Source organism: Microcebus murinus, chromosome 25 (genome assembly GCF_040939455.1).
Source record: "Microcebus murinus isolate Inina chromosome 25, M.murinus_Inina_mat1.0, whole genome shotgun sequence".
Classification (NCBI taxonomy): Eukaryota; Metazoa; Chordata; class Mammalia; order Primates; family Cheirogaleidae; genus Microcebus; species Microcebus murinus.
Window position 1 is genome coordinate 4,942,501 of NC_134128.1, and position 24,285 is coordinate 4,966,785.

Below are 24,285 nucleotides of genomic sequence, written 5' to 3' on the forward strand. Positions count from 1 at the left end.
ACTTATCTCACCCTAAGCAGATTTCTAGACCTTTCTCTTAATCTCTAACACAGAACCTATCTCTTCTAAACCAAACACACTGCTCTCCACCTTTCATTCCTTTAATTGTCAGATTAAAAATTACTAAACACAGCCTAAAACTTGTTTCCATATGAAGTAAGGCCCTACTTCCAATCCCAGTTAATCTGTTACATATGTAAACAAACAACACAAAAAAATCACTATACCTCATCCAAATGAAGCTAGTTCCACAGTGCTAAATAATTTGCAATTTGGAAGGATCAAACATTTAACATACAGTAAAAAAAATACTTGATAAGGATTCAACAATAACAAAGTAAAAAATTAATAGGAAAGAGTGTCTCCATTCAGAGACATCTGTGAACAACTGAAAGAGATACTTAGGAGAAACGGTGAACAACTTTTTACTATCCTTCTATTAGTAAGAAACATTTAAAAAGTTAATTTTATAAAAACTCCAATTTTATGTGCCTGTTGAAACAGAATACAGTTTGTTTTTCCATATTTAATGAAGTGATAAGCTGCTTCAACCTCAAGCATAAAATGAATTATTAACCAAAGTAAGCTTTAGGTGTTTTTGTCCTGTGCCAAATTTCTCTACTCTCCAGCTCCTAACTTTCTACAAAGGAAACATGAAAAAGAACTTTGAAATGCATTGCAAAATATGTAAACACCTACCTTTAGTGTCATTGTGCCCTGCAGCTTAAATCCAGCATTACTACCTACCAAAAAAAGATCTGGTTGTTTTTTTCCTCCTAACCAGGCATATTAGAATATAAAACACTATCTCGGCCGGGCGCTGTGGCTCACGCCTGTAATCCTAGCTCTTGGGAGGCCGAGGCGGGCGGATTGCTCAAGGTCAGGAGTTCAAAACCAGCCTGAGCAAGAGCGAGACCCCGTCTCTAAAAAAAAAAAAAAAAAAAAAAAACACTATCTCATAGTGTCCCATGCCAGAGCAAACTGTGTCCCCGAACCATTGCCTGGCCTGTGCCCGTAGGCTGCTGGCACTGAAGTTGGCTGCATGGTGGAAAAAATTAAAAAACCAAAAAAACAAACAAAAAGGAATATAAAACATTAAATCCAACCATCACAGGACAAATTTAAAATGTGTCAAAGAAGAAAAGAGTTTAAATTAACAACTAAAATGACACACACACGAATGGATTGGAAAAGGGAAAAATAAAACTAAGAATGCAATTTATGCTTCTGAAATCTTACTGAAGTTTTTTCAAGTGAGCAGAGGTATTCTAAGAATATTCATGTATCGGAAAATGTATTCAGCTCATTAACGAACATAAATCAAAACTGTCTTAAGTGGAGAACAAGGAAAACTAAAATGAATTGACTCACTGTCACATGCGTTTCAGTCCATCTACCATAAGGTATTATAACTGGGGCACTCACAGTACTGCCTCTGTCCCTTTTACACAAGACAAGGATAAATGCTTTTTGTTATCAAGCATAATAGCTAGAAACTTGGGTTCTTTGGTAAAGAAAAAACATACCATAAATACTTAAACTTGTAGATTTTTGAAAATGTGTGCACATTATGATCAAATGTCCTATTTCTTTTCCCCACTAGTTGTTACTTAATGGGAAACAGTTATGAAACACTGAAAATCTAATTAGTGTGAGAGCAGTGAGGTAAATAATGGTCTATTTGCCCACTCATTCATCAGTTTACACAGTGTCTAAAGAAGGACACTTTTTATATTTAAGGATTTCCTTTAACTAAGGGTTTTGGCCTCAGCTTAGTCCTAACATAGAGAGACTCAGGGTAATTTCAGGAATTCCAATCTATTATTCTAAAAGGTATCTCTTGTTATCCCAAACTGGAATTCTGGCCCTCAAATTGAAGTAATCCCTAATTCTAGATAGAGATAGTCAATCACCAGCCTGAAAATTTTCTGGAACATGAATGTCTATATTTCAAAGATATATTTTTTGTTTATTTATTTATTTTTAATTTTATTTCCCTTTTTAGGTCATCTCAGCTTCAGAATATATTTCAAAGGTATAGAGAGCAAACAGGCATTATTTATTTACTTTTCTGTGATCCTTTATATCAGCAAAGGACCCAAAATAAACATCAGACTATAATAGCATTGTTTCCTCATAAGCCATAAAACTTAAGCAGCATATAGTCATTGTCATGTTGCCTAAATCAAAGCTGTACGAATCCATCAGATACTGTCAAGTGAAAAATGTTTTTAGTCTAACAAGTACCTAGAAATCCACAAGATACCATTTCCAAGGTAATTTCAGCCTCAAGATCAGTATAGAATGTTCAGTATGGTAATATATCTACAAAATAGACCTATCTCCTTAATTGCTGCTAAAAGCTCTGTCTACTATAGGTTATATGAGTTGATACATCACTTAAAATTATAAAACTGTAGAATTACCTTCTCCTTCTTTGATAATAAAAATGCACCAGCCACTGGGCAATAAAAGGCCATATGATAGCAAAAGTTAATGCACCAGGAGATATCTCAAAGGGCCACCAAGATGGTCTCTGAAAAAATACAATAAGTTTGTCACCAATCTATGAAATATTGTGTGTATAAACTTAAAAACATATCGAAATCAAAATTTTGAAAATATGAAATTAGTAACAAATCTCATTCCTGCTGAATTTAGAGCATAATTCAGTAAGCAGACTTTTAGGAGTACTTCAGATTTAAATAAACACAAAATAAATATTTTTTTAACTTCAAAGTTCTATAGAATAGATCTCATTTGGAATGCTTTAAGAATCTCATATATTCTAAATGTATTATAACTTATTTGAAATCCTGGCACTTAGATTTAAGAAAAATTTTCTCACCTGTGAGGGGAGCTGATTACTAGTCTGTAATGTTGATGATTTTGCCTAGAAATATAAATGAAAGTGATTTAGCCTTGACAAAATGAAAAAAAAACAAAAACAGTAATTTTTTTATTTCCTATCTTGCTTTTTAAAAAAATACAGAAATGTTAGTCTATTTTCTATTTTTCTGCTAACTATGCTTTGATTATCCTAAAACTTATACTGATCAAAGGACAAGTTCCCTCAAATTGTGAGCCAAACAAATACCTTGGATGCTTTATATCTTATCGTTCAAATGATATAAAATTATCAAAATATCAAATCAATCTAAACTCTTGTTTTATAGTCTTATTAAATTACCTATTCAACTTTTCCTTTTTTTTTTCCATCTCAGTGGTCCTAGATGGTAACCTTTTCTTTTTTTTTTTTTTTATTTTGGCATATTATGGGGGTACAGATTTTAAGGTTTCAATAAATGCCCATTCCCCGGTAACCTTTTCTTAATTAATTCCTTAGTTTCCATACAAACTACCAATTTACAAACACTGTTGAAAACTGTAGTCTTGATTACTAATCAAAATAAAAAGACTGTAAACAGTATCCAAAGATCTGGAAATTCATGACAAATTATAAAGTTATACAGCTATGAGAAATATACTGCTAGGGTTGTAGGTTTTTAAATAAGAAGTAGCATAAATTAAGCAGAACATTTTTGGATTAATTTAGGAAATTTAGATTCTAATTTGGCTCATTCCAAAGACAAGTTTCCCTAGGGTTGTTATTAGAAACTTATTACTCTAGTTTCTCCATTTATTATAACTTTAGAGAAATGGTATGAACATTAGTAAAGATAATTCATTCATTCATTCAATAAATGTTTACTGAGCATCTTAAATCTCTGCCCTAATGAAGTTTACACTCTAATGAAGTTACATAAAAAATAACAAATAAAGCAATAAAATATACGGTATACTGGGTGGTGATAAATGCTATAAAGATAAAACAAGAGCCGGGCGCGGTGGCTCACGCCTGTAATCCTAGCACTCTGGGAGGCTGAGGCGGGCGGATTGCTCGAGGTCAGGAGTTCGAAACCAGCCTGAGCAAGAGCAAGACCCCGTCTCTACTATAAATACAAAAGAAATTAATTGGCCAACTAATATATATAGAAAATTAGCCGGGCATGGTGGCGCATGCCTGTAGTCCCAGCTACTCGGGAGGCTGAGGCAGAAGGATTGCTTGAGCCCAGGAGTTTGAGATTGCTGTGAGCTAGGCTGACGCCACGGCACTCATTCTAGCCTAGGCAACAAAGCGAGACTCTGTCTCAAAAAAAAAAAAAAAAAAAAAAAAGATAAAACAAGGAAGGGAGATGGGACATGTAAGAGGAGGGGAGGATTGCAAACAATTATTAAATAGAATGGTCAGGGAAGGCTTAAAATTGTGGCTGACTGCAAGAACAGCCTTCTGTACAGAGGGAATAAGAAGTTCAAAGACCCAGAGTGGGAGGGAGCCCACTGGCAAGTTCAAGGAACAGCTGGGAGGCCAGTGTGCTGAAGCAGAGTGAGTGAGAACAGAAGGAAAATGGGGAAGAGCAGGCTTTTATATTTCTTTGCTATGGGTTGCATGATTTCAAAGAGACCAATATGACTATAGTTTACAGGTAAAACTAAATTAGTTGTCACTGGATGTTGCATTAGTCCTTACAGACCATGAAGGTGCTAAATGATAAATTACAGTTCCAGCAGACTCAAGCTGAACAGGCCAAGTGCTGAAATGCTTTGTAGACATTAATAATCTTCAACCAAGAAATTTGCCCTATGGCACTTCTCCAGACTAAATGGAATTAAGGGTAGATTTACAAAACTGAGCCCTAAGTATTCAATGACTTATCCAAGGTCACATTAGTCAGTGTGGTTTACATTGGAATTCCAGGTGACCAAACTCCAATGTGACAGACACAACTACTCCTCATTAAAGTAGCAACTAACAAATGCTAGGGTTGAATCAGAACTATTAAATGCAACTCCAAGTGGATTTTTTTCTAAGGAATAAATAGTCTGGGATGGCAAATGAAGATTCCTCTGCTGGGCACAGTGGCTCACGCCTGTAATCCTAGCACTCTGGGAGGCCGAGGTGGGTGGATCGCTCAAGGTCAGGAGTTCCAAAACCAGCCTGAGCAAGAGTGAGACCCCCCATCTCTATTAAAAATAGAAAGAAATTAATTGACCAACTAAAAATATATATACAAAATATTAGCCAGGCATGGGGGTGCATGCCTATAATCTCAGCTACTTGGGAGGCTGAGGCAGGAGGATTGCTTGAGCACAGGAGATTGAGGTTGCTGTAAGGTAGGCTGATGCCATGCACTCTAGCCTAGGCAACAGAGTGAGACTGTCTCAAAAGAAAAAATAAATAAATAAATAAATATATATGTATACACACACACACACATACCTCAAGCACCTTCCTGCAGTAGAAAATGTATTACATGAGAAATCAGGAGACTTTACTTACAGACCTTACTCTGCCACTAATTAATGTATCTTCTCAGTATCTTTGCATCTTATTCATTAAATAAGGATATTGAACTAAGTTTCCCTCAGTTCTATAATCTACTATTCTATCCATTCATTTCTTTTATGAGTCATCCAAGTGAATTATGCAAATTTTAAGGAAGAAAGTCCTTCCTTAAAGGACTTTCGTCAAAACATTTTTTAAAAAGTTTTATATGAGAAAACAGTGGGGCCGCCGGGCACAGTGGCTCACGCCTGTAATCCTAGCACTCTGGGAGGTGCCTTGTCAGAGGGTTAATACCTTTAGCTCTTACAGGGTTCAAAACATAGTGTAGGTAAAAGTATAACTACATTCTTCTCTGGCTTTAGTTTTGATCCTAGAACTAATTTACACTAAAAGATTAGTAACTTAATGTATTAACTCTACCAGCAAAAATGCTGGTAGAAAGAATTCAAGATAGAAAACAATGCTTACTACAAAAGAATGACTCTTCAATGCTGGACTGAGAGTCATTAGTGAAGGTCTCTTTATTAGTTCCTCAAACTGTACTGTTTAGCAGCAATTATTCTTCTAATGCCAAGCACCTAACTCTTACTTCCAGCATGGCTACTGCTAATTTTACACTCTGAAAATTTTGAATTGTAAATATTTTAAGTGATCTTTAGCTTCTGGGTCAGTCTTTTCTTAAACAATATTTTCAAAACTAGGTCCTTGGCCGGGCGTGGTGGCTCACGTCTGTAATCCTAGCACTCTGGGAGGCCGAGGCGGGCAGATTGCTCAAGGTCACGAGTTTGAAACCAGCCTGAGCAAGAGCAAGACCCCAGCTCTACTATAAATAGAAAGAAATTAATTGGCCAACTAATATATATAGAAAAAATTAGCCGGGCCTGGTGGCACATGCCTGTAGTCCCAGCTACTTGGGAGGCTGAGGCAGGAGGATCGCTTGAGCCCAGGAGTTTGAGGTTGCTGTGTGCTAGGCTGATGCCACGGCACTCACTCTAGCCTGGGCAACAAAGTGAGACTCTATCTCAAAAAAAAAAAAAAAAAAAACCTAGGTCCTTTTTATTTTCTACAAAAATCACTAAAATACATGGATTTGTGTAAACGTGACCAACACAGGTTATGCACTGCTTTACAGGATCGACAGGCAAAGACGACCACGAGACCAATCTGGAAGCCCACCTGCGAAGCAGTTAGTGTTTCCAGTTTATGAAGTCTCTGAAGGACACTCTGCATGTCCTCCTGCAGTCGCAGGAGCACAAGGGCAATCTGCTCGTTGAGGCTCCCTCTGGAGCCTCTGTCTGAGCCCCAGCGCTCCCCGTCGCCTCCGCTGCCCACTTGCCGGCCCTTGGTTCCTTCGCTCACATGTTGCATCCTGTGCCCTATATTAAAAGAGCAAAATAAGTTAGTTTTAAATAATTCTTATAAAAGTAGAAACAGTGTGCTTTCTTTATTTTCCTCTGTTATTTTTTGGGATCTAAATCTCCAAAGTAGAGTAGAACCAATCAGGAAGTACACAAAAAATTCTTGGGATCAAAGAAATATATATATAAACTTCTATTTATATTGATAGACTCTTAAATTTTTTTGCTAAAGTTTTATAATATCTATAATATACTGGTACATGACTATATGTATATAATTCATAATATGCATACTCAGGATGCATGCTAAAAATTCTTTACTAATAAGGTAATACAATTGAAAATTTTTGAATTTTTAAATTAGCTATGTTTTCCTTCCTGGTTGGTTTTGGTTTCATTACATTGTAGGTCTTCCAAAAGGTGTTTTTAATATGTTTTTCTAATTCTAAATTGCATGTTCTTAACAGATATTTAAATCTCAGTACTATTAGGATTTTGTTATATATCCATCCATTATTTTTTCTATGTATATTTACAAAATTGGTATTACTCCTTATACATGATTTTGTGTCCCACTTTTAAAATCACATTATAAACATTTATCTTCACTCAACCATTCTCCACTTTGGGATAGTTAGGATGACTCCAAATTTTTGCTGTTACGAATAATATTGCAATGAATGTCTTTGAAAATTAATTCTTATCCAAATTTCCCCTGATTTCTTTAGGACAGATTCCAAGGAGAATTACTGGATCAACGGATAACAACTGTCAAGGTTTTTTTTTTTTGAGACAGAATCTTACTCTGTTGCCCTGAGTAGAGTGCCGTGGTGTCAGCCTAGCTCACAGCAACCTCTAACTCCTGGGCTCAAGCCTCAGCCTCCCAAGTAGCTGAAACTACAGGCGTGTGCCACCATGCCCTGCTAATTTTTTCTATATATTTTTAGCTGTCCAAGTAATTTCTTTCTATTTCTAGTAGAGACGGGATGTCACTCTTGCTCAGGCTGGTCTCGAACTCCTGAGCTCAAGGGATCCTCCTGCCTTAGCCTCCCAGAGTGCAGGGATTACAGGCATGAGCCACGGTGCCTGGCCCATCTGTAAATATTTATGTCCCCAATTTTCCCCTTACTTATACAATATCCTTTTTACAGGCCTTGTCATTTCTGCTTTGATCCTCTAAGAGTATGTGTTCTTCTTCTTTGAATGAGAAATATTGGTTATCTAAAATGTTCTTCTGGCCGGGCGCTGTGGCTCACGCCTGTAATCCTAGCTCTTGGGAGGCCGAGGCGGGCGGATTGCTCAAGGTCAGGAGTTCAAAACCAGCCTGAGCAAGAGCGAGACCCCGTCTCTACTATAAATAGAAAGAAATTAATTGGCCAACTGATATATATATAAAAAATTAGCCGGGCATGGTGGCGCATGCCTGTAGTCCCAGCTACCCGGGAGGCTGAGGCAGAAGGATCACTCGAGCCCAGGAGTTTGAGGTTGCTGTGAGCTAGGCTGACGCCACGGCACTCACTCTAGCCTGGGCAACAAAGCGAGACTCTGTCTCAAAAAAAAAAAAAAATAAAAAAATAAAAAAAATAAAATGTTCTTCTGTTTGGGGGGACATATGTTCTTCCGAAACAGACCTTCTATTTGCATATGAAGCTCCTTATCCACTCTCTACTTCCATTTTACTTTTTCCTTGGCTGTAAACTTTCTGCACACTTCCTAGGTCTGTTTTTGTCAGCTTATTTATCTGTGACACTGGCAGCTCTATCAATATACTTAAATATAAAATATATTTAAGTATATTGTGTTTTGTGCCACATTTACATTGTCCTAGTGGCACATCCCTGAGAAGCTGAGCTTAAGGCTTGATATTAATGCATGCTGTTTAAAAATTGGTTTCTTCTGACTGGGACTCAGAGCCCCGGTCAGAAGAGCCTAATTTCTTTTTCATTTATACATTTATCCCCAACATCACCATTCTTCATGTTCATCTTTGTATTGTTACAAGTTCTTTTATCTCTATTACTTGATTTGTCAGCTTCAAATGATCTCTTTTGAATGGGGAAATGTGAAAAAGATAAAAAATTCAGATTTTTATCTATATAGGGAAAAAACACAGCAGCACAGTTGGAGAAATTGGTCATTGCTCTTGGGGGTTACAGAACATAAATTTGGCTACCTCAAAAAGTTGCATAAAAGATTTAGAAATAGAAATGTTGGCCTGGCCAGGCGCGGTGGCTCAAGCCTGTAATCCTAGCTCTCTGGGAGGCCGAGGCGGGTGGATTGCTCGACGTCAGGAGTTCGAAACCAGCCTGAGCAAGAGTGAGACTCCATCTCTACTATAAATAGAAAGAAATTAATTGGTCAACTAATATATATAGAAAAAATTAGCCGGGCATGGTGGTGCATGCCTGTAGTCGCAGCTACTTGGGAGGCTGAGGCAGGAGGATTGCTTGAGCCCAGGAGTTTGAGGTTGCTGTGAGCTAGGCTGATGCCACGGCACTCACTCTAGCCTAGGCAACAAAGCGAGACTCTGTCTCAAAAAAAAAAAAAGAAAGAAATGTTGGCCTGGCATGGTGGCTCACACCTGTAATCCTAGCACTTTGGGAAGCTGAGGCAGGAGGATCACTTGAGGCCAGGAGTTTGAGACCAGCCTAGGCAACATAGCAAGACCTGGTCTCTACAAAAAAAAATTTTTTTAATTAGTCAGGTGTGGTTGGTTGGGGAGGGCCACTTCGGGAGGTCGAGGCAGGAGAATCGCTTGAGCCCAGAAGTCTGAAGTTGCAGTGAGCTATGATGACATCATTGCACTCTCACCCAGCAAATAGAACAAGACCCTGCCCGCCCCCCCCAAAAAACTTTTCCACAGTCCTTTCAGGGAACACACTACTGTGCCTGTGGAGTCAAGGGAGAGATCTAGACATAAAGAAAAATTTTCCAATTAGTTTATAAAGACAGTAAGAACAAAAAAGATAAGACACACCTCTCCCCCTTCTGACGTTAGAGAATTCCTCACTTTCTCCGCCTCGTTTCTCTCGGTGAGGTGCTCCACTGTTGTTCCTGCCATCTTCTCCTCCGTGCTTCACTTCACCTTTTCCTTCCACTGCTACCACCGGCATATTCCCAATGTTGCCTTTTCCAGGAGGTACTTGAACATCTTCAGGAAAACCAAAATTTTCCATGGGCTGACTGGGATCACTTCCCAAGTAACAATGAAATGGTCCATTGTTTGATGTATAGCTGTCTAAAGACTAGAAATTTAAAATGACACTTAGTTAAAAGCTATAAACAAATTACACACCACGTTATAACAGACACTGGAGACTTATGAGGGGAGAGGGTGGGAAGGGGCAGAGATGAAAAATCACCTATTGGGTACATTGTACACTATTCGGGTGACGGGGACATCAAAACCCAGACTTCACTATGCAATATATACATGTAACAGAATTCAACTTGTGCTCCCTAAATCTACTGAAATAAAAAAAAAATTATAGACCACAAATTTTCATGGTAATAAGAGAAATACTGTTTCTCTAAAATATTCTTTCATGGTATTATTGGAAATATTTTTTCTCTAAAAAATTTCTTTAATTCATATTCTATTTCCTATATACAGAGAAGAAATGGAGCAGGAATGATTCATCCATGAGCAAAGAACTGAGAAGCTGGGGCAGTGGAATGTTCTCATGAGTCAGTCATTCATTCAGGAAACATTTAAATCCCTATACTTAGTTACTATGCTAAACTCCAGGCATACTATGAAGAAAGAGAATCCCTGTCTGCAAGAACTTTATAGTTTTGGTAAAGGAATCATAGAAGATTACTACAACATAGTTTGACAAGTCTGTTATGAAAAAGATGTACAAAGGATGCTACAGGAGCTCACAAGAGGAGTGTCAAGCCCATCCTGGGGTTGAGCGAAGACTTGGTCAGGACAGGCTTCCTGGAAGAAATGATATGAACTAAGAATTGAAGAACAAATGAGTATGAGCCAAGTCAAAGGTATAATCATAATGACAGTAGGTACCAATAAAGCAGCAGTGGGACAAGGGATGATTTGAGAACTTTTAGGATTACAGAATCAACAGGACTTGAAGACAGACTGTGGGGAGTAAGGGAAAGGAAAGACTCCAGGTACTGGATGGCTTGGTGCTACTCATCAAGCTAAGAAATACTGAGGATGAGGAGGTTTCAGGGGAACACAAACAGATAATGGTTCAGTTATAGATAAGTAAAAACTGAGTCCCTGGGCAAGATGTCTAGGAGGGCAGTTGGAATTCGGAAGAGAGATATATATTGGCGTTATTGCTTTGAGAGACATCAGCATGTGAGTGATGGTTGAAACCAAGGAAGTAGTAACTAGAGTTATTATATATCTGGAAAACACAAAATTTAAGGGGCCAAAAGAGGAAGAAAAACTCAAAGAGGAAGCCTACAAAGGGCCTAAGAAAAGAGAGAAAGAAACCCTTGAAAGAGTGGCGTAATGGAAGCCAAAGGAATATTTTCAAGGAAACAGTTAGCTATATTGTTTAATGACATTCAAGTAAGTTACAAAGGCATATTGGCACATGTGGCCAAATCTGACTGACATAAATAAATATAATAAGTGAACACAACCAACAAAAAGTCTGGTCATGAAATAAAGAGGGAGATAAGACAATGGTTAGATGGTATCACAAGGTTATGGGAGCATTATTTTTTTAAGATAGAAGGGATATGAATATGTGTATAGCTTGGGAAGAAAGAAACCAGAAGAGAGACAATGGCTGAAAACAGTGTAGAAAGGGTATAAAAGACGAAGGTCCTCAAGGAAATGAGAGGAAATCTGACACAAAGCAAAGTAGAAAAATCAGCTTTAAATGGGAAGAACTTGTCATCCACCAAGGAGGGAGGAGAGGTGGCAAGGACTAAATAATTGAGTTAGTAAGTTAAAGAAGTAAGGCATGAAGTTGGCCTGTAATTCTACACTCTGGGAGGCCGAGGAGGGAGGACTGCTTAAGCTCAGGAGTTTGAGAACAGCCTGATCAAGAGCGAGACCCGTATCTACAAAAAATAGAAAAATCAGCCAGGAGTGGTGGCACATGACTATAATCCCAACTACTCAAGAGACTGAAGCAGGAGGATCACTTGAGCCCAAGAGTTTGAGATTGCTGTGAGCTATGATGACGCCACTTATACCCTACCTGGGGCAACAGAGCAAGACCATCTCAAAAAAAATGAAGCCGTATAGCGACTATTATAGATTTTAAAAAATGCTTTTATAAGTGGAAATCAATCAGAAAAAGAAAATGTTCAAATTAGAACTGGGAAATAATAAATGTGATATTAGTGGCCCAGAAAAAGAACTTGAAAGGCACTTTGTGTTTCAAGGACTCCAAAACTGATAATAGAGATTACTTAAATCTATTTTTGAGAGAACCCACCGAAGACATTTGTGGATGATAACCTATAATTAACCTGGACTGGTGAGGGTGGTGTGAGGTAGGGCTGCATCTTATCTAAGAGGATTTCCTTCAGGAAGGGACATCTGAGTTAGGGACATCAAGAAGGGACATCAAAAGTTCTCAGTGAATGGGGTAGAAGTACACTCCAGGCCAAATGAATGCAAAGATGCTAGCACTGGGGGAGAGAAAGCGGAGGGACTGACACACTGGAGGGACAGAGAGAAGGCCAAGGTGGGTGGTGAGCGAAGGCCAAACACCAGAGGAGTTGACGGAGGCCAGCGAGGTAAATAGGAGCCAGATCAGACACAGCCCCAGGAAGGATGTTAGCCCATTAACTGATTCAGAGAGAAAATTGGAGCAAACCTATTGGAGCAAAGCCAGATGTTTACTGAGACTAATCCCTATTTAGTCCCTTTCACCAATCTTCCCCAAATAAATCTTTTTTAAAAAGAGAAAATAAAAGGGAATCTCGGTTTGTATCCTTTTCATTTTTCACTAATTTCAGCTCATTCTCAGTTTGACCTCCTTATCATTATTCTTCCCATCTATGCTACTCATTTGTGTTTGACCTTAGTTAAAAGATATGTTATTCTGTAATCCTAGCACTCTGGGAGGCTGAGGCAGGAGGATCCCTCAAGGTCAGGAGTTCAAAACCAGCCTGAGCAAGAGCGAGACCCTGTCTCTACTAAAAATATAAAGAAATCAACTGCCCAACTAAAAATATATAGAAAAAATTAGCCGGGCATAGTGGTGCATACCGATACATTATTCATGTGTTTTTAAAATCTGAGAAAACTAAGAGGTAAATTTAATTGGATTATGAAATCAGAAAAAAGAGAAAAACAGAAAAGTTACAATTCTCATTTTAGGGAAGCGAAAAATAAATGATTTTCTATAAGACACACTGAACTGTATTAGAACAGGGGTAGGGTATGCTTAACTGACACATTCAAGAGGCCCATATAGATTAAAAAAAATACTTTTATAAGTGGAAATCAATGAGAAAAGGAAATTGTTCAAATCATAACTGGCAAACAATAAATGTGACAGCAATGGCCCAGAAAAAGAACCTGAAAAGTACATTGAGTTTCAGGGAGAGGATGTAAAAACACTACACAGAAATGCAGCTGTCAAAACTACCCTCATCATTATCAGAAAAGTTTAAGAGAAAAAAAAATTCGTGGACTTTTCATAATTTTTTTCAAATTTTCTCTTCCAATAATGAATCTTAATTAACTGAAATTTGAAAATTATTTCCATTAACAATTCCAGTCCAATGGATTATAGTCAATGTGAAGAACAGATTTGTTTGAAAATTATTCAAGTTTTTTGAACATTAATTAATGTTTCAAACATAGGGACTAGCTTACAGTTTTTCCTCTGAATACCCATCCCACCTATCCTAGAATATTTATAAATATATTAACACATATTATAAATTATAATATTTAATTGTTCTTAATTTTTGTGGCATAGTCCAGAATTTTATATACTTTTTCATTCACAAAACATAATTAAAAATACAAATGTTTTGGCCGGGCATGGTGGCTCATGCCTGTAATCCTAGCACTCTGGGAGGCCGAGATGGGCGGATTGCTCAAGGTCAGGAGTTCAAAACCAGCCTGAGCGAGACCCCATCTCTACTAAAAAAATAGAAAGAAATGAATTGACCAACTAAAAATATATATACAAAAAAAAATTAGCCGAGCATGGTGGCGCATGCCTGTAGTCCCAGCTACTTGGGAGGCTAAAGCAGTAGGATCGCTTGAGCCCAAGAGATTGAGGTTCCTGTGAGCTAGGCTGATGCCATGGCACTCACTCTAGCCTGGGCAACAAAGCAAGACTCTGTCTCAAAAAAAAAAAAAAAATACAAATGTTTAAACATTTTAGAGGTATGTTTTCAAAGTGAAAAACAGCATGTACATTTGCTATCAACAGAAGTAACACACTAAATTCTGATATATGATTGTGAAAATTACCAATCAGAAAATGTCATTTTTACCTCTTCTTGTCCAAACTGTTCCATAGAATCACAGTAAACTTCACTATCTGAATCACTTGTCAAATGCTGAATTCCTGTAATATCTTCAACATGATCATCATTTATATCTAAATATGAACAAATGTCCAGGTAGTACAATTATACTCTAATAGAAGAAAAACATATTTATTCCATTTAAACAATTTATTACCGCTATATTATTTTCATACTTAGAGACAAATTTGATTTACTGAGCCACACTTTTTTTAACTTCATGAAACTTTAAAATTAGTTGATAATTTTTATTTGAAAAGATTACAAAGTATTTTCTAATTGGATTCTATGAAGATACTATCTAGATGAAATCTTTCAAAACCTAATAACCCTATAAGAGAAAACTAACTACCAAGTAGGAGGCCTAAATGTAGAATGCAACTATGCAAGTTTGGCTGTTACATTAAGAAATGATATTTTTCGTGTCCATCAATCCAAGAATGGATTAATAAAATGTGGTATATATGTATACCATGGAGTACTATTCAGCTCTAAGAAACAATGGTGACATAGCACATCTTATATTTTCCTGGTTAGAGCTGGAACCCATACTATTAAGTGAAGTTTCCCAAGAATGGAAAAACAAGCACCACATATACTCACCAGCAAATTGGTATTAACTGAATAGCACCTAAGTGGTCACATAGGTACTACAGTAATAGGGTATTGGGCAGGTGGGAGGGGGGAGGGGGGCGGGTATATACATACATAATGAGTGAGATGTGCACCATCTGGGGGATGGTCATGATGGAGACTCAAACTTGTGGGGGGACGGGGGGAAATGGGCATTTATTGAAACCTTAAAATCTGTACCCCCATAATATGCCGAAATAAAAAAAAAAAGAAAAAGAAATGATATTTTTCCAATGTACAACTACTATATATCACTAAAAATTTTTAAATGAAAATAAATAAAACAAAAAACAAATGATGTTTCTTAGTTTCTCAACACAACCCCAGCAATGTTAATAATTCACCATATACACACTATGGGATCACCCCTAGAGCCCTAGGATATAAAGACTATAATTTACCTTGCTGATTGGAGAACAAAGGCATCATAAAACCACAGTTTAAAAGAAACATCAGGAATAAAAAAATAAATAAATAATAAAAAATAAAAATTCCAAAAGTTTTAATTTAAAATGTCATATAATAACTCAATAAAAATATAAAAGCCCTGGCCCTGACACACTATCTTTCCAAGCTATAAACCCTTATATAATATTAGTAAACCCTAAGATATTACCAAATAAGAGATTTTAAAATTCTAAACTACTCCTAAATATCCTACAATTGTTAAAAGAATATTTTATTCATGGGAAAGAGGCTGGACAAAGAAGTATTTTGAGACCATACCTTGGTGAATACAGACAGCAGTTTTTCCAGTTTGCTCCAAGTGTTGATCTACAGGTTTTACTTCTTCGGTGCTTGTGCCATTCAGGGAAGAACTGGCATGAATGTCACTCTGTATATCCTGAACAAAGCCATCTTTATCATAGCCATTAGTCACAATGATTTCCAAATTCTTATTATCTGCTGATTTCTTCATCATTTTCTTATCTTTTAGGAGACAATGGAGAGATTCATAAAAGTTCACAGGAGGTCAACTTTTGCACACTATGTTCTAATATCCAGTAGCCATTTCTCCAATCTACCATAATCCCTTTGAAGAATTTCCTACGTGGATTAGAGAGATGGGCTGCTCCTTGAAAAGGGGTTTAATATATGCTTAGCTTACAAAAACTGCTAGCTTCAAAACTGCTTTAGTTCTCTGGAAATCTTCTATAATCCCTTTTGAAAAATAATCTCTAAAGGTCTTTACACTCTCTTAGGCATAGGCAAATTGCTCTATGACATCTAGCAGCTCAAAGGGGTCCAAGTAGCTGATAAAAAGATCCTCAAATCCTTTGGGAGTGCAATAGTTAAAAATAAAAAAATAAGCCCTTAGAGAAGGTATTACTCATCAACCTTACTGGAAACGGAAGGCAAAATTAAGTTGTGTGGTTTGTTTGCATCTTTCTGTCTCCTCTTTCTAAAACAGTCTTCCCATGAATCATTGACACTCTTACTAACAAGACCCCTAATGCACTATACCTCATGATTCCAATGTTCCTTCCTCATCAAAACATATACCTGTATCCTATTCTCTGGATTACCTTCTACTTTTGATAAGATATTGAGACTTTTCCTTGTCTCCTATCCTTGGTAACGTATGCATATTGATATTAGAAACAATATCTTAAAGAAATATATGTCTAAGGCACCATATTTGCAGGAGTGGCCTATTCTTGCCAGCCTTTAATTAACACCAATTCCATTTATGCATCAGGCTGGCTGGCCCTATATTCTCTAGTACAGCCATTCTGGGTAAAGGGTCAACAGCCCACATCCCAACACAATACCACATCAGCCCAAATGTCTTCATACCCTTTTATCTTATTTAATGTAAAATTATTAACCCATTATCCAACAATTACCATTAACACTTTGTTCTGCTCCTTTTACTTCTTGGGCCTCTTCTTCCTCAGACTCAGCTCCACTGTCACTGCTTTCAGCTTTACCGTTAACAGTTTTGGCATTTGGAGTAGAAGTCAGAACATTACCAAGATCTGAAACATGAAATTACCACTTAATTGCTAATGTGATAATATATGATAATGCCATAATTTCAAAAATATACTGTAATTAACAAATAACTAATAAAATCATTTTAAATGTTAGAATTTTACACATAACAATATTCTTTTGTTTGACTATAAATATATATATTTTACATAGACAAATCTCTCCAACTATCAGTTTACAATAAAAATGATAAAGCTATCTTAGATTTTTTCTGAACAAGGCAGAGGATACATTTTTTTTTTTTTTTTTTGAGACAGAGTCTTGCTCTATTGCCCAGGCTGAAGGGCTGTGGTGTCAGACTAGCTCACAGCAACCTCAAACTTAAGTGACCCTCCTGGGCTCAAGTGATCCTTCTTCCTCAGCCTCTCAAGTAGCTGGGACTACAGTCATGAGGCACAAAGCCTGGCTAATTTTTCTATTTTTAGTAAGAGACAAAGTATTGCTCTTGCTCAGGGTTCAGGCTGGTCTCAAACTCCTAGGCTCGGGGGAAAATGGGCATTTATTGAAACCTTAAAATCTGTACCCCCATAATATGCCGAAATAAAAACAAAACAAAACAAAACTCCTAGGCTCAAGAGATCCTTCTGCCTCAGCCTCTCAGAGATTATAGGTGTGAGCCACTGTGCCTGGCCAGGATAAATTATTTTTAAGTTAACATCAATCAAAATAGTAAAGTTAGAGATGAATGCTCTTCTTCATACATGTAAATGAAGAGATATGTCCTATATGCTAGCATGCTGAAAACATAAATATAATATTTTTGGTCCTACCAACAATCTCATCAATATTACAGTTGGACTCCATTTAAAAAATTTTATTCTTTTCTTATCTTTAGGGCTTCGGGTACATGACTTATATCATTATGTCTTTACGATATTTAAGTTTTTTCTTAAAGTATCAGTTAATGTGATCAATCACTTACAGAAGCAAATTGTCCTGCTAGGCAACGTTACACCCTGAAGGTAGACACACAGAGCTTTTCAACTTTAATGTGCATATGAATCACCTGAGATCTGCTTAAGCTGCAGATTCTGAAAGGTCTAGGGTGATCTAAGATTCTGCACTTCCATAAAGCTCCCGTGTGTTGTCAATGCTGTTGGTTGCCTACTGGACCATGTTTTGAGAACACAGATTAGAAGATGATATTTTTGAGATAGCAATACCCTCCCCAGATGATCTACCAATTCATTGTAATCTCTATCAAAATTCCAGCTGGCTTTATTACAAAAATTGACAAGCAGATTCTAAAATTCATATGAAAAGGTGAGGGATCAAGAATAGCCAAAACATCCTCGTTAGTATAGTGGTGAAAATAAAAAAAAAAAAAAAAAAAAAAAAAAAAAAAAAGAATAGCCAAAACAATCTTGAAAAAGAACAAAACTGGAGGACTCATACTTTCTAATTTCAAAACTTACTATAGATGTGTATTCCGAAAATGTCCATTTTTAGATGTGAAACTGATACATTTGTTCTATTGGGCCTAAATGGCTACTTTTAACAAGATGCTTCACTTAAAAAAAAAGTCAAGTCCACAAACTGCCTTGCAATTTGGCAATATCTTACAAAATTACAAACACCCATCAAAAACTTCTAATTCCATTTCTATTTTTTAAATGAGATTTAAGTCAGCATCTATTATTTCTTATAGATATACTTTCACATATATAAAATTTCTCAGGAGCATTTTTTTTTTTTTTTTTTTGAGACAGAGTCTCGCTTTGTTGCCCAGGCTAGAGTGAGTGCCATGGCGTCAGCCTAGCTCACAGCAACCTCAAACTCCTGGGCTCAAGCAATCCTCCTGCCTCAGCCTCCCAAGTAGCTGGGACTACAGGCATTCGCCACCATGCCCGGCTAATTTTTTTTTTGTATATATTAGTTGGCCAATTAATTTCTTTCTATTTATAGTAGAGACGGAGTCTCGCTCTTGCTCAGGCTGGTTTTGAACTCCTGACCTTGAGCAATCCGCCCGCCTCGGCCTCCCAGAGAGCTAGGATTACAGGCGTGAGCCACCGCGCCCGGCTCAGGAGCATTTTTTGATGAGCAAAAGAGGAAATAATCTAAATGTCCATCAGAATGGTTCAGGTTAAATTTATAGTGCAGGTCCACAATCCTTTACTTAACAACCCTTGGACCCAGATCTATTTTGAAATCTTAAGTTCTGTTTCGCAAGGGTCATATGGTACATATGCCATTTGGTATATTATGTAACATCTCCAACAGAGCCTAAGGCAGCTCTCACTACAAAAAGAAAATAAGATTTTTGCAGCAAAATATATGAATAGTTACACTAAATAGGATGATGATTCAAAATAGCCTCATGTCATTTCAGGTTAGGTTTTATTCCTTAATTAGCTCATGTCAGACAGGTTTTGCTGCCAAATGAATTACCAAAAAATTCTGGTTTTCAAAGCTTTTGGGATGTTTAAGTTATAGCTAAGTAACTGTGGACCTGTGCCTTTTATTACCATTATTCACTCTTCTTTTTGTTTTGTAATTAGTTGTTTAAATAACTGCCTCTGGCCAGTAGACTGGACACTGCAAAAGCAGGTCCAGTGTATTCCCCTCTGCATCCTAACAACATGCTTGACAAAGAGAAAACATTTAATTTTTTTCTTCTGAATTGAGTTAATGTGAACTGTAAGAACTATTTGTTACTATTTGACTCCTCTAAGCAAATCAGATACAGAATGGTGTGGTACAGAGTCAAGCCCTGTAAGCAGTCACTATCAATTGCACATGGTTTATAACCATGCCAGGCACAAACTGCAAGGCCATATTACAGTACAGGAAGATTACTGTCCTAAAACGTGGCAATTTCTGTTAATTATTAAAAGATGCCTTGTAAATAGGGATGCCTTGGGCAGAAAAAAAAAAAAAAAAAAAAGATGCCAGGCCAATTTTTATTTAAAGTGCATACAATTTTCATTTAAATTTACTCTTGTGGTGTCATTTCACTCTGCTTTCTAAAAAAAATTTAAGGAACAAATGTTTATAGTTAATACCAGCAAAGCCTGCATTTTATTCAACTCCAACTAATACGCAAAACATAACTGTTTTAATCCTTCACTGAGAACGTGAATACAATGCTCCAAAAAAGTAAAAACCAAGCTGATGTCTTGTTTTAGTTTGCTATGTTATAGTTAAACCATACTGTAAACATATCTATTTTAAAATTAGCTAGAAAATCATTTAATCCATGGTAATGTTAATATAATTCCTAAAGCAAAATAGAAAATATAATCTATTAAAATAAAACCATGAATTCTGTTATAATTTTGTATATACTAAGTGAATCACCTGGCATGTTTTATTAATAATAACATACACTTAATGTTTAAAATTTATAGGGTTTATAGTATTTTATTTTATTTTATTTTTTTTTTTGAGACAGAGTCTCGCTTTCTTGCCTAGGCTAGAGTGAGTGCCATGGCGTCAGCCTAGCTCACAGCAACCTCAAACTCCTGGGCTCAAGCAATCCTCCTGCCTCAGCCTCCCGAGTAGCTGGGACTACAGGCACGAGCCACCATGCCCGGCTGATTTTTATATTATATATATTAGTTGGCCAATTAGTTTCTTTCTATTTTTATGGTAGAGACGGGGTCTCGCTCAGGCTGGTTTTGAACTCCTGACCTTGAGCAATCCGCCCGCCTCGGCCTCCCAGAGTGCTAGGATTACAGGCGTGAGCCACCGCGCCCAGCCTATAGTATTTTAGAACTTCATACAATGTGTTTACTTAGAATGAAAACTCTTGGCTAATAAGATTATAAATTCTATAAACTTGTGTAGAATTCTTCTGACATGTAAGTTTGGATAAAATTTTTACATATATTTCATTATTCCTACCTTCTAAATATTTAGAGATTTTCTCCAGTCGGACTAGCATGCGAAAGTAAAAAATAAAATTAGACACATAAATATTAATGCATGCATAATATATCAGTTGCTGAATTGAAAAATAGGTAAAATAGTCCAACCTGAGGTTACATCAGAACTCCTGCCACTCTTTTTGTCCTCTACAATTTCATAAAATGGACCTATGACATGCAGCAATTCTTCAACTTTCTCAGTCATTGGCATAGTCTCAAGAATCTGTAATCAAAAGCAACAAATATTGTGAAATCACAAAGTTAATTTGATCTACACTAGTATCAAATAATCTATTTCCAATTTATTGATAATTTTGAGATTTGAGGGTCATTAATAGACTCTCTAAAGGATCTACATTAATTACATACTATTGTATATACACTCCTACAAAAGTTTCCAATATAATAAAGATCCAAAGGTATTCTTATTTTGAAGACTATTTTACATAAGCTTCATATAAAATGTTACACAATAATTTATAAATTTTATTTATTGGCCAGGCGTGGTGGCCAATAGTAGAGATGGGGTCTTTCTCTTACTCAGGCTAGTCTCGAACTCCTGACCTCAAGCAATCCTCCCGTCTCACCTCCCACAGTGCTAGGATTATAGGTGTGAGCTACCATGCCTGGGTAATAATCTATAAACTGTACATTAAAATCTAGGGACTTTTTATTGTATAATCATCAAATTTAAAATGCATAATAAATTAACTAAAAAGGCATCCAACTAATAACTATCAATTGGTGACTGATCAAAGAAATTAAAGTACTTCTATATATGGATTATTATGGAGATATTAAAAAGAATAAAACTAGCTCTGTATGTGCTGATCAGAAAAGTATCTATAATATTTCTTTCTTTTTTCTTTTTTTATTTTAAGACAGGGTCTCACTGTCACCCAGGCTGGAGTGCAATGACACAATCATAGTTCACTGTAGCCTTGAATTCCTGAGCTCAAACAATCCTCCTGCCCCAGCCTCTTGAGTAGGTGGGTCTAGAGGCATTAACCACCATGCCAGGCTAATTTTTTTATTTTTTTGTAGAGGTGAGGTCTCAATATGTTTCCCAGGCTGGTCTTGAAATCCTGGCCTGAAGTGATCCTCTTGCCTCAGCCTCCCAAAAAGCTGGGATTATAGGTGTGAGCCATCGTGTCTGTCCTTACAATTTTTCTTTATAGGAAAAAAAGCTAGTTGCTACACAGCATGTTTAATATGATGCTGGTATTGGTTTTCTTTCTTTTCTTTTCTTTTCTTTTCTTTTCTTTTTTTTTTTTTAAGACAGAGTCTCGCTTGTTGACCAGGCTAGTGTGAGTGCCGTGGCGTCAGCCTAGCTCACAGCAACCTCAAACTCCTGGGCTCAAGCAATCCTTCTGCCTCAGCCTCCCGAGTAGCTGGGACTACAGGCATGCACCACCATGTCCGGCTAATTTTTATATATACATTAGTTGGTCAATTAATTTCTTTCTCTTTATAGTAGAGACGGGTCTTGCTCTTGCTCAGGCTGGTTTCGAACTCCTGACCTCAAGCAATCCGCCCGCCTCAGCCTCCCAGAGTGCTAGGATTACAGGTGTGAGCCACCGCGCCCGGCTTTTCTTTTCTTAATAATTGGAGATATGTATATATATATGGATAGATAGATCTCTTTTCTGAATCAACCTACAAAATACAATTAAAAGTAATTACCACTAAACAGTGCAAATGGAAGGAATGGGGAAGACTCAATTTTCATTTTATACTTCTTTTAATGTTTATTTTTTTAACATTTACATATGCTGTATTACTTTTATTATAATGAACAAATTTATTACTTTTAAGCAAATAAAATCCTTTATCATTCTTGTATGTTTTTTCGGCTTATATATAGATTTTTAATTAAAATTTTACTTTTTTCTTTTTTACCTGTGCAGGTAGTCTGTTTGTTTGTTTGTTTATTTTTATGTTTTCATGTACTTATTTTTGGTAGGGTAGTCTGTTTTGATACAAGCAGTTTTAAAGATACTCTCCCTGCTTTACTGTTTATTTTCCATGTTCCACAATAGAATGTCAGCTCAATCAAAAAGGGCCTTCATCTTTTTGTTTTTGTTCACTCCTATATTTCTAGTTTCTAGCACATAGAAGCTATTTCATAAGCAACCTAGTTTAAAACTGTAAAATTCTTGTTCAAACAACATGCTTTTATTTATAAAACTGATACAGGATAAATTCTCAGTATCTGTGGTAACCAGCAATTTTGATATGATCCTGAGCTGAGATATGTCCATGGACATTACCACCCACCATGTGTAATGTGTGTGGGAGGAGGTTGTTAAGAGGAATTATACAGAATAAACTGTTCACAATTACTAGTTTTAGTGATTATAATTTAATTCTAGTTTATAGTAATTCTAGTTTAATTCTAGTTTATAGTAAGTTATCTAACAGGATTGAAAAGAATGCTTTAATCACAAAATTTGTGATTTGTAATATATTTATAATTCGTAATGTATTTGGATTATAATAATCCTGAGAATTAGCTTCACACCGAAAATTGAAACCATAAGGTAATGTTCATTTTGATGTGACCAAAGTCACAGCTTATAATAAATGGCAAACAATTCAAACATAAACCAGAAGGCTTCACACTACCCCACACTGCCATAATACAAAGACCTGACTTAGCAGAATCCAGTAAGCCAATCACATAACCCATCCTGACCCCCAGTCATCACCTCCTTTGATCCTCCTCTTCTGGTTATCTCTCAAAAAAAGTTTATAAAAAATCTCTTTCTCAGCCGGGCGCGGTGGCTCACGCCTGTAATCCTAGCACTCTGGGAGGCTGAGGCGGGCGGATTGCTCGAGGTCAGGAGTTCGAAACCAGCCTGAGCAAGAGCGAGACCCCGTCTCTACTATAAATAGAAAGAAATTAATTGGCCAACTAATATATATATAAAATTAGCCGGGCATGGTGGCACATGCCTGTAGTCCCAGCTACTCGGGAGGCTGAGGCAGCAGGATTGCTTGAGCCCAGGAGTTTGAGGTTGCTGTGAGCTAGGCTGACGCAACGGCACTGACTCTAGCCTGGGCAACAAGCGAGACTCTGTCTAAAAAAAAAAAAAAAAATCTCTTTCTCGAATTTGTCCTTAAATAAAGCTACTAGATTCAGTACTTGAGTTTTTCATGCCCCATAAGATAAGGCAATGAATTTTGTTCTCAAAAGTGTCAGAACTAGAGAAAAGAAGTATATGCTAACACTAAGCAAACCGCATATTTATTCTTTCAGTAAGCTAGTAATAGAATTTCAGTAGTCAATATAGTGAGAACACAAGTGATCAAAACAAGACACGCTCAGAATTTAAGTGGTTATTCTCTGAAGAAGAAACTTTAAAAATACACAAACCAAGAAGGATGATCTTAGTCATTCGCAAAATTTCATCCCTGATACCAATGCTAGAATACAAGAAATGGCAAGCACGCACACATACATGAGATGGAGATAGAAAAAAGGACACACAGACAAGCAAATCTCAGTCTAGGTAACCACTACCTACCCTTAGAGAAGGCTCTATATAAAGTTATAAGTTAATCAAGCTAATTCAACATATTGTAACCTATCTAAACAAAGAATGTCTTA

The 24,285-nt window shown here is 36.7% G+C and overlaps 1 protein-coding gene across 4 annotated transcripts in view; it reads right to left on the bottom strand.

Moving 5' to 3' along the window:
• ACBD5 (acyl-CoA binding domain containing 5) overlaps window positions 1–24,285 on the bottom strand; it is a 42,266-nt gene that overhangs the window by 5,569 nt on the left and 12,412 nt on the right. For 3 of the 4 annotated variants that reach the window (XM_075997682.1, XM_075997681.1, XM_075997683.1), the window contains exons 5-13: window positions 20,784–20,898; window positions 20,653–20,685; window positions 16,662–16,793; window positions 15,541–15,744; window positions 14,149–14,255; window positions 9,683–9,950; window positions 6,524–6,723; window positions 2,849–2,893; window positions 2,427–2,536 (exon numbers count right to left, since the gene is read on the bottom strand). In XM_075997682.1, coding sequence (XP_075853797.1) covers window positions 2,427–2,536; window positions 2,849–2,893; window positions 6,524–6,723; window positions 9,683–9,950; window positions 14,149–14,255; window positions 15,541–15,744; window positions 16,662–16,793; window positions 20,653–20,685; window positions 20,784–20,898 — 1,214 coding nt within the window. The remainder of the gene's footprint in view (window positions 1–2,426; window positions 2,537–2,848; window positions 2,894–6,523; window positions 6,724–9,682; window positions 9,951–14,148; window positions 14,256–15,540; window positions 15,745–16,661; window positions 16,794–20,652; window positions 20,686–20,783; window positions 20,899–24,285) is intronic. The other variant, XM_020284204.2, reaches the window with a different exon arrangement.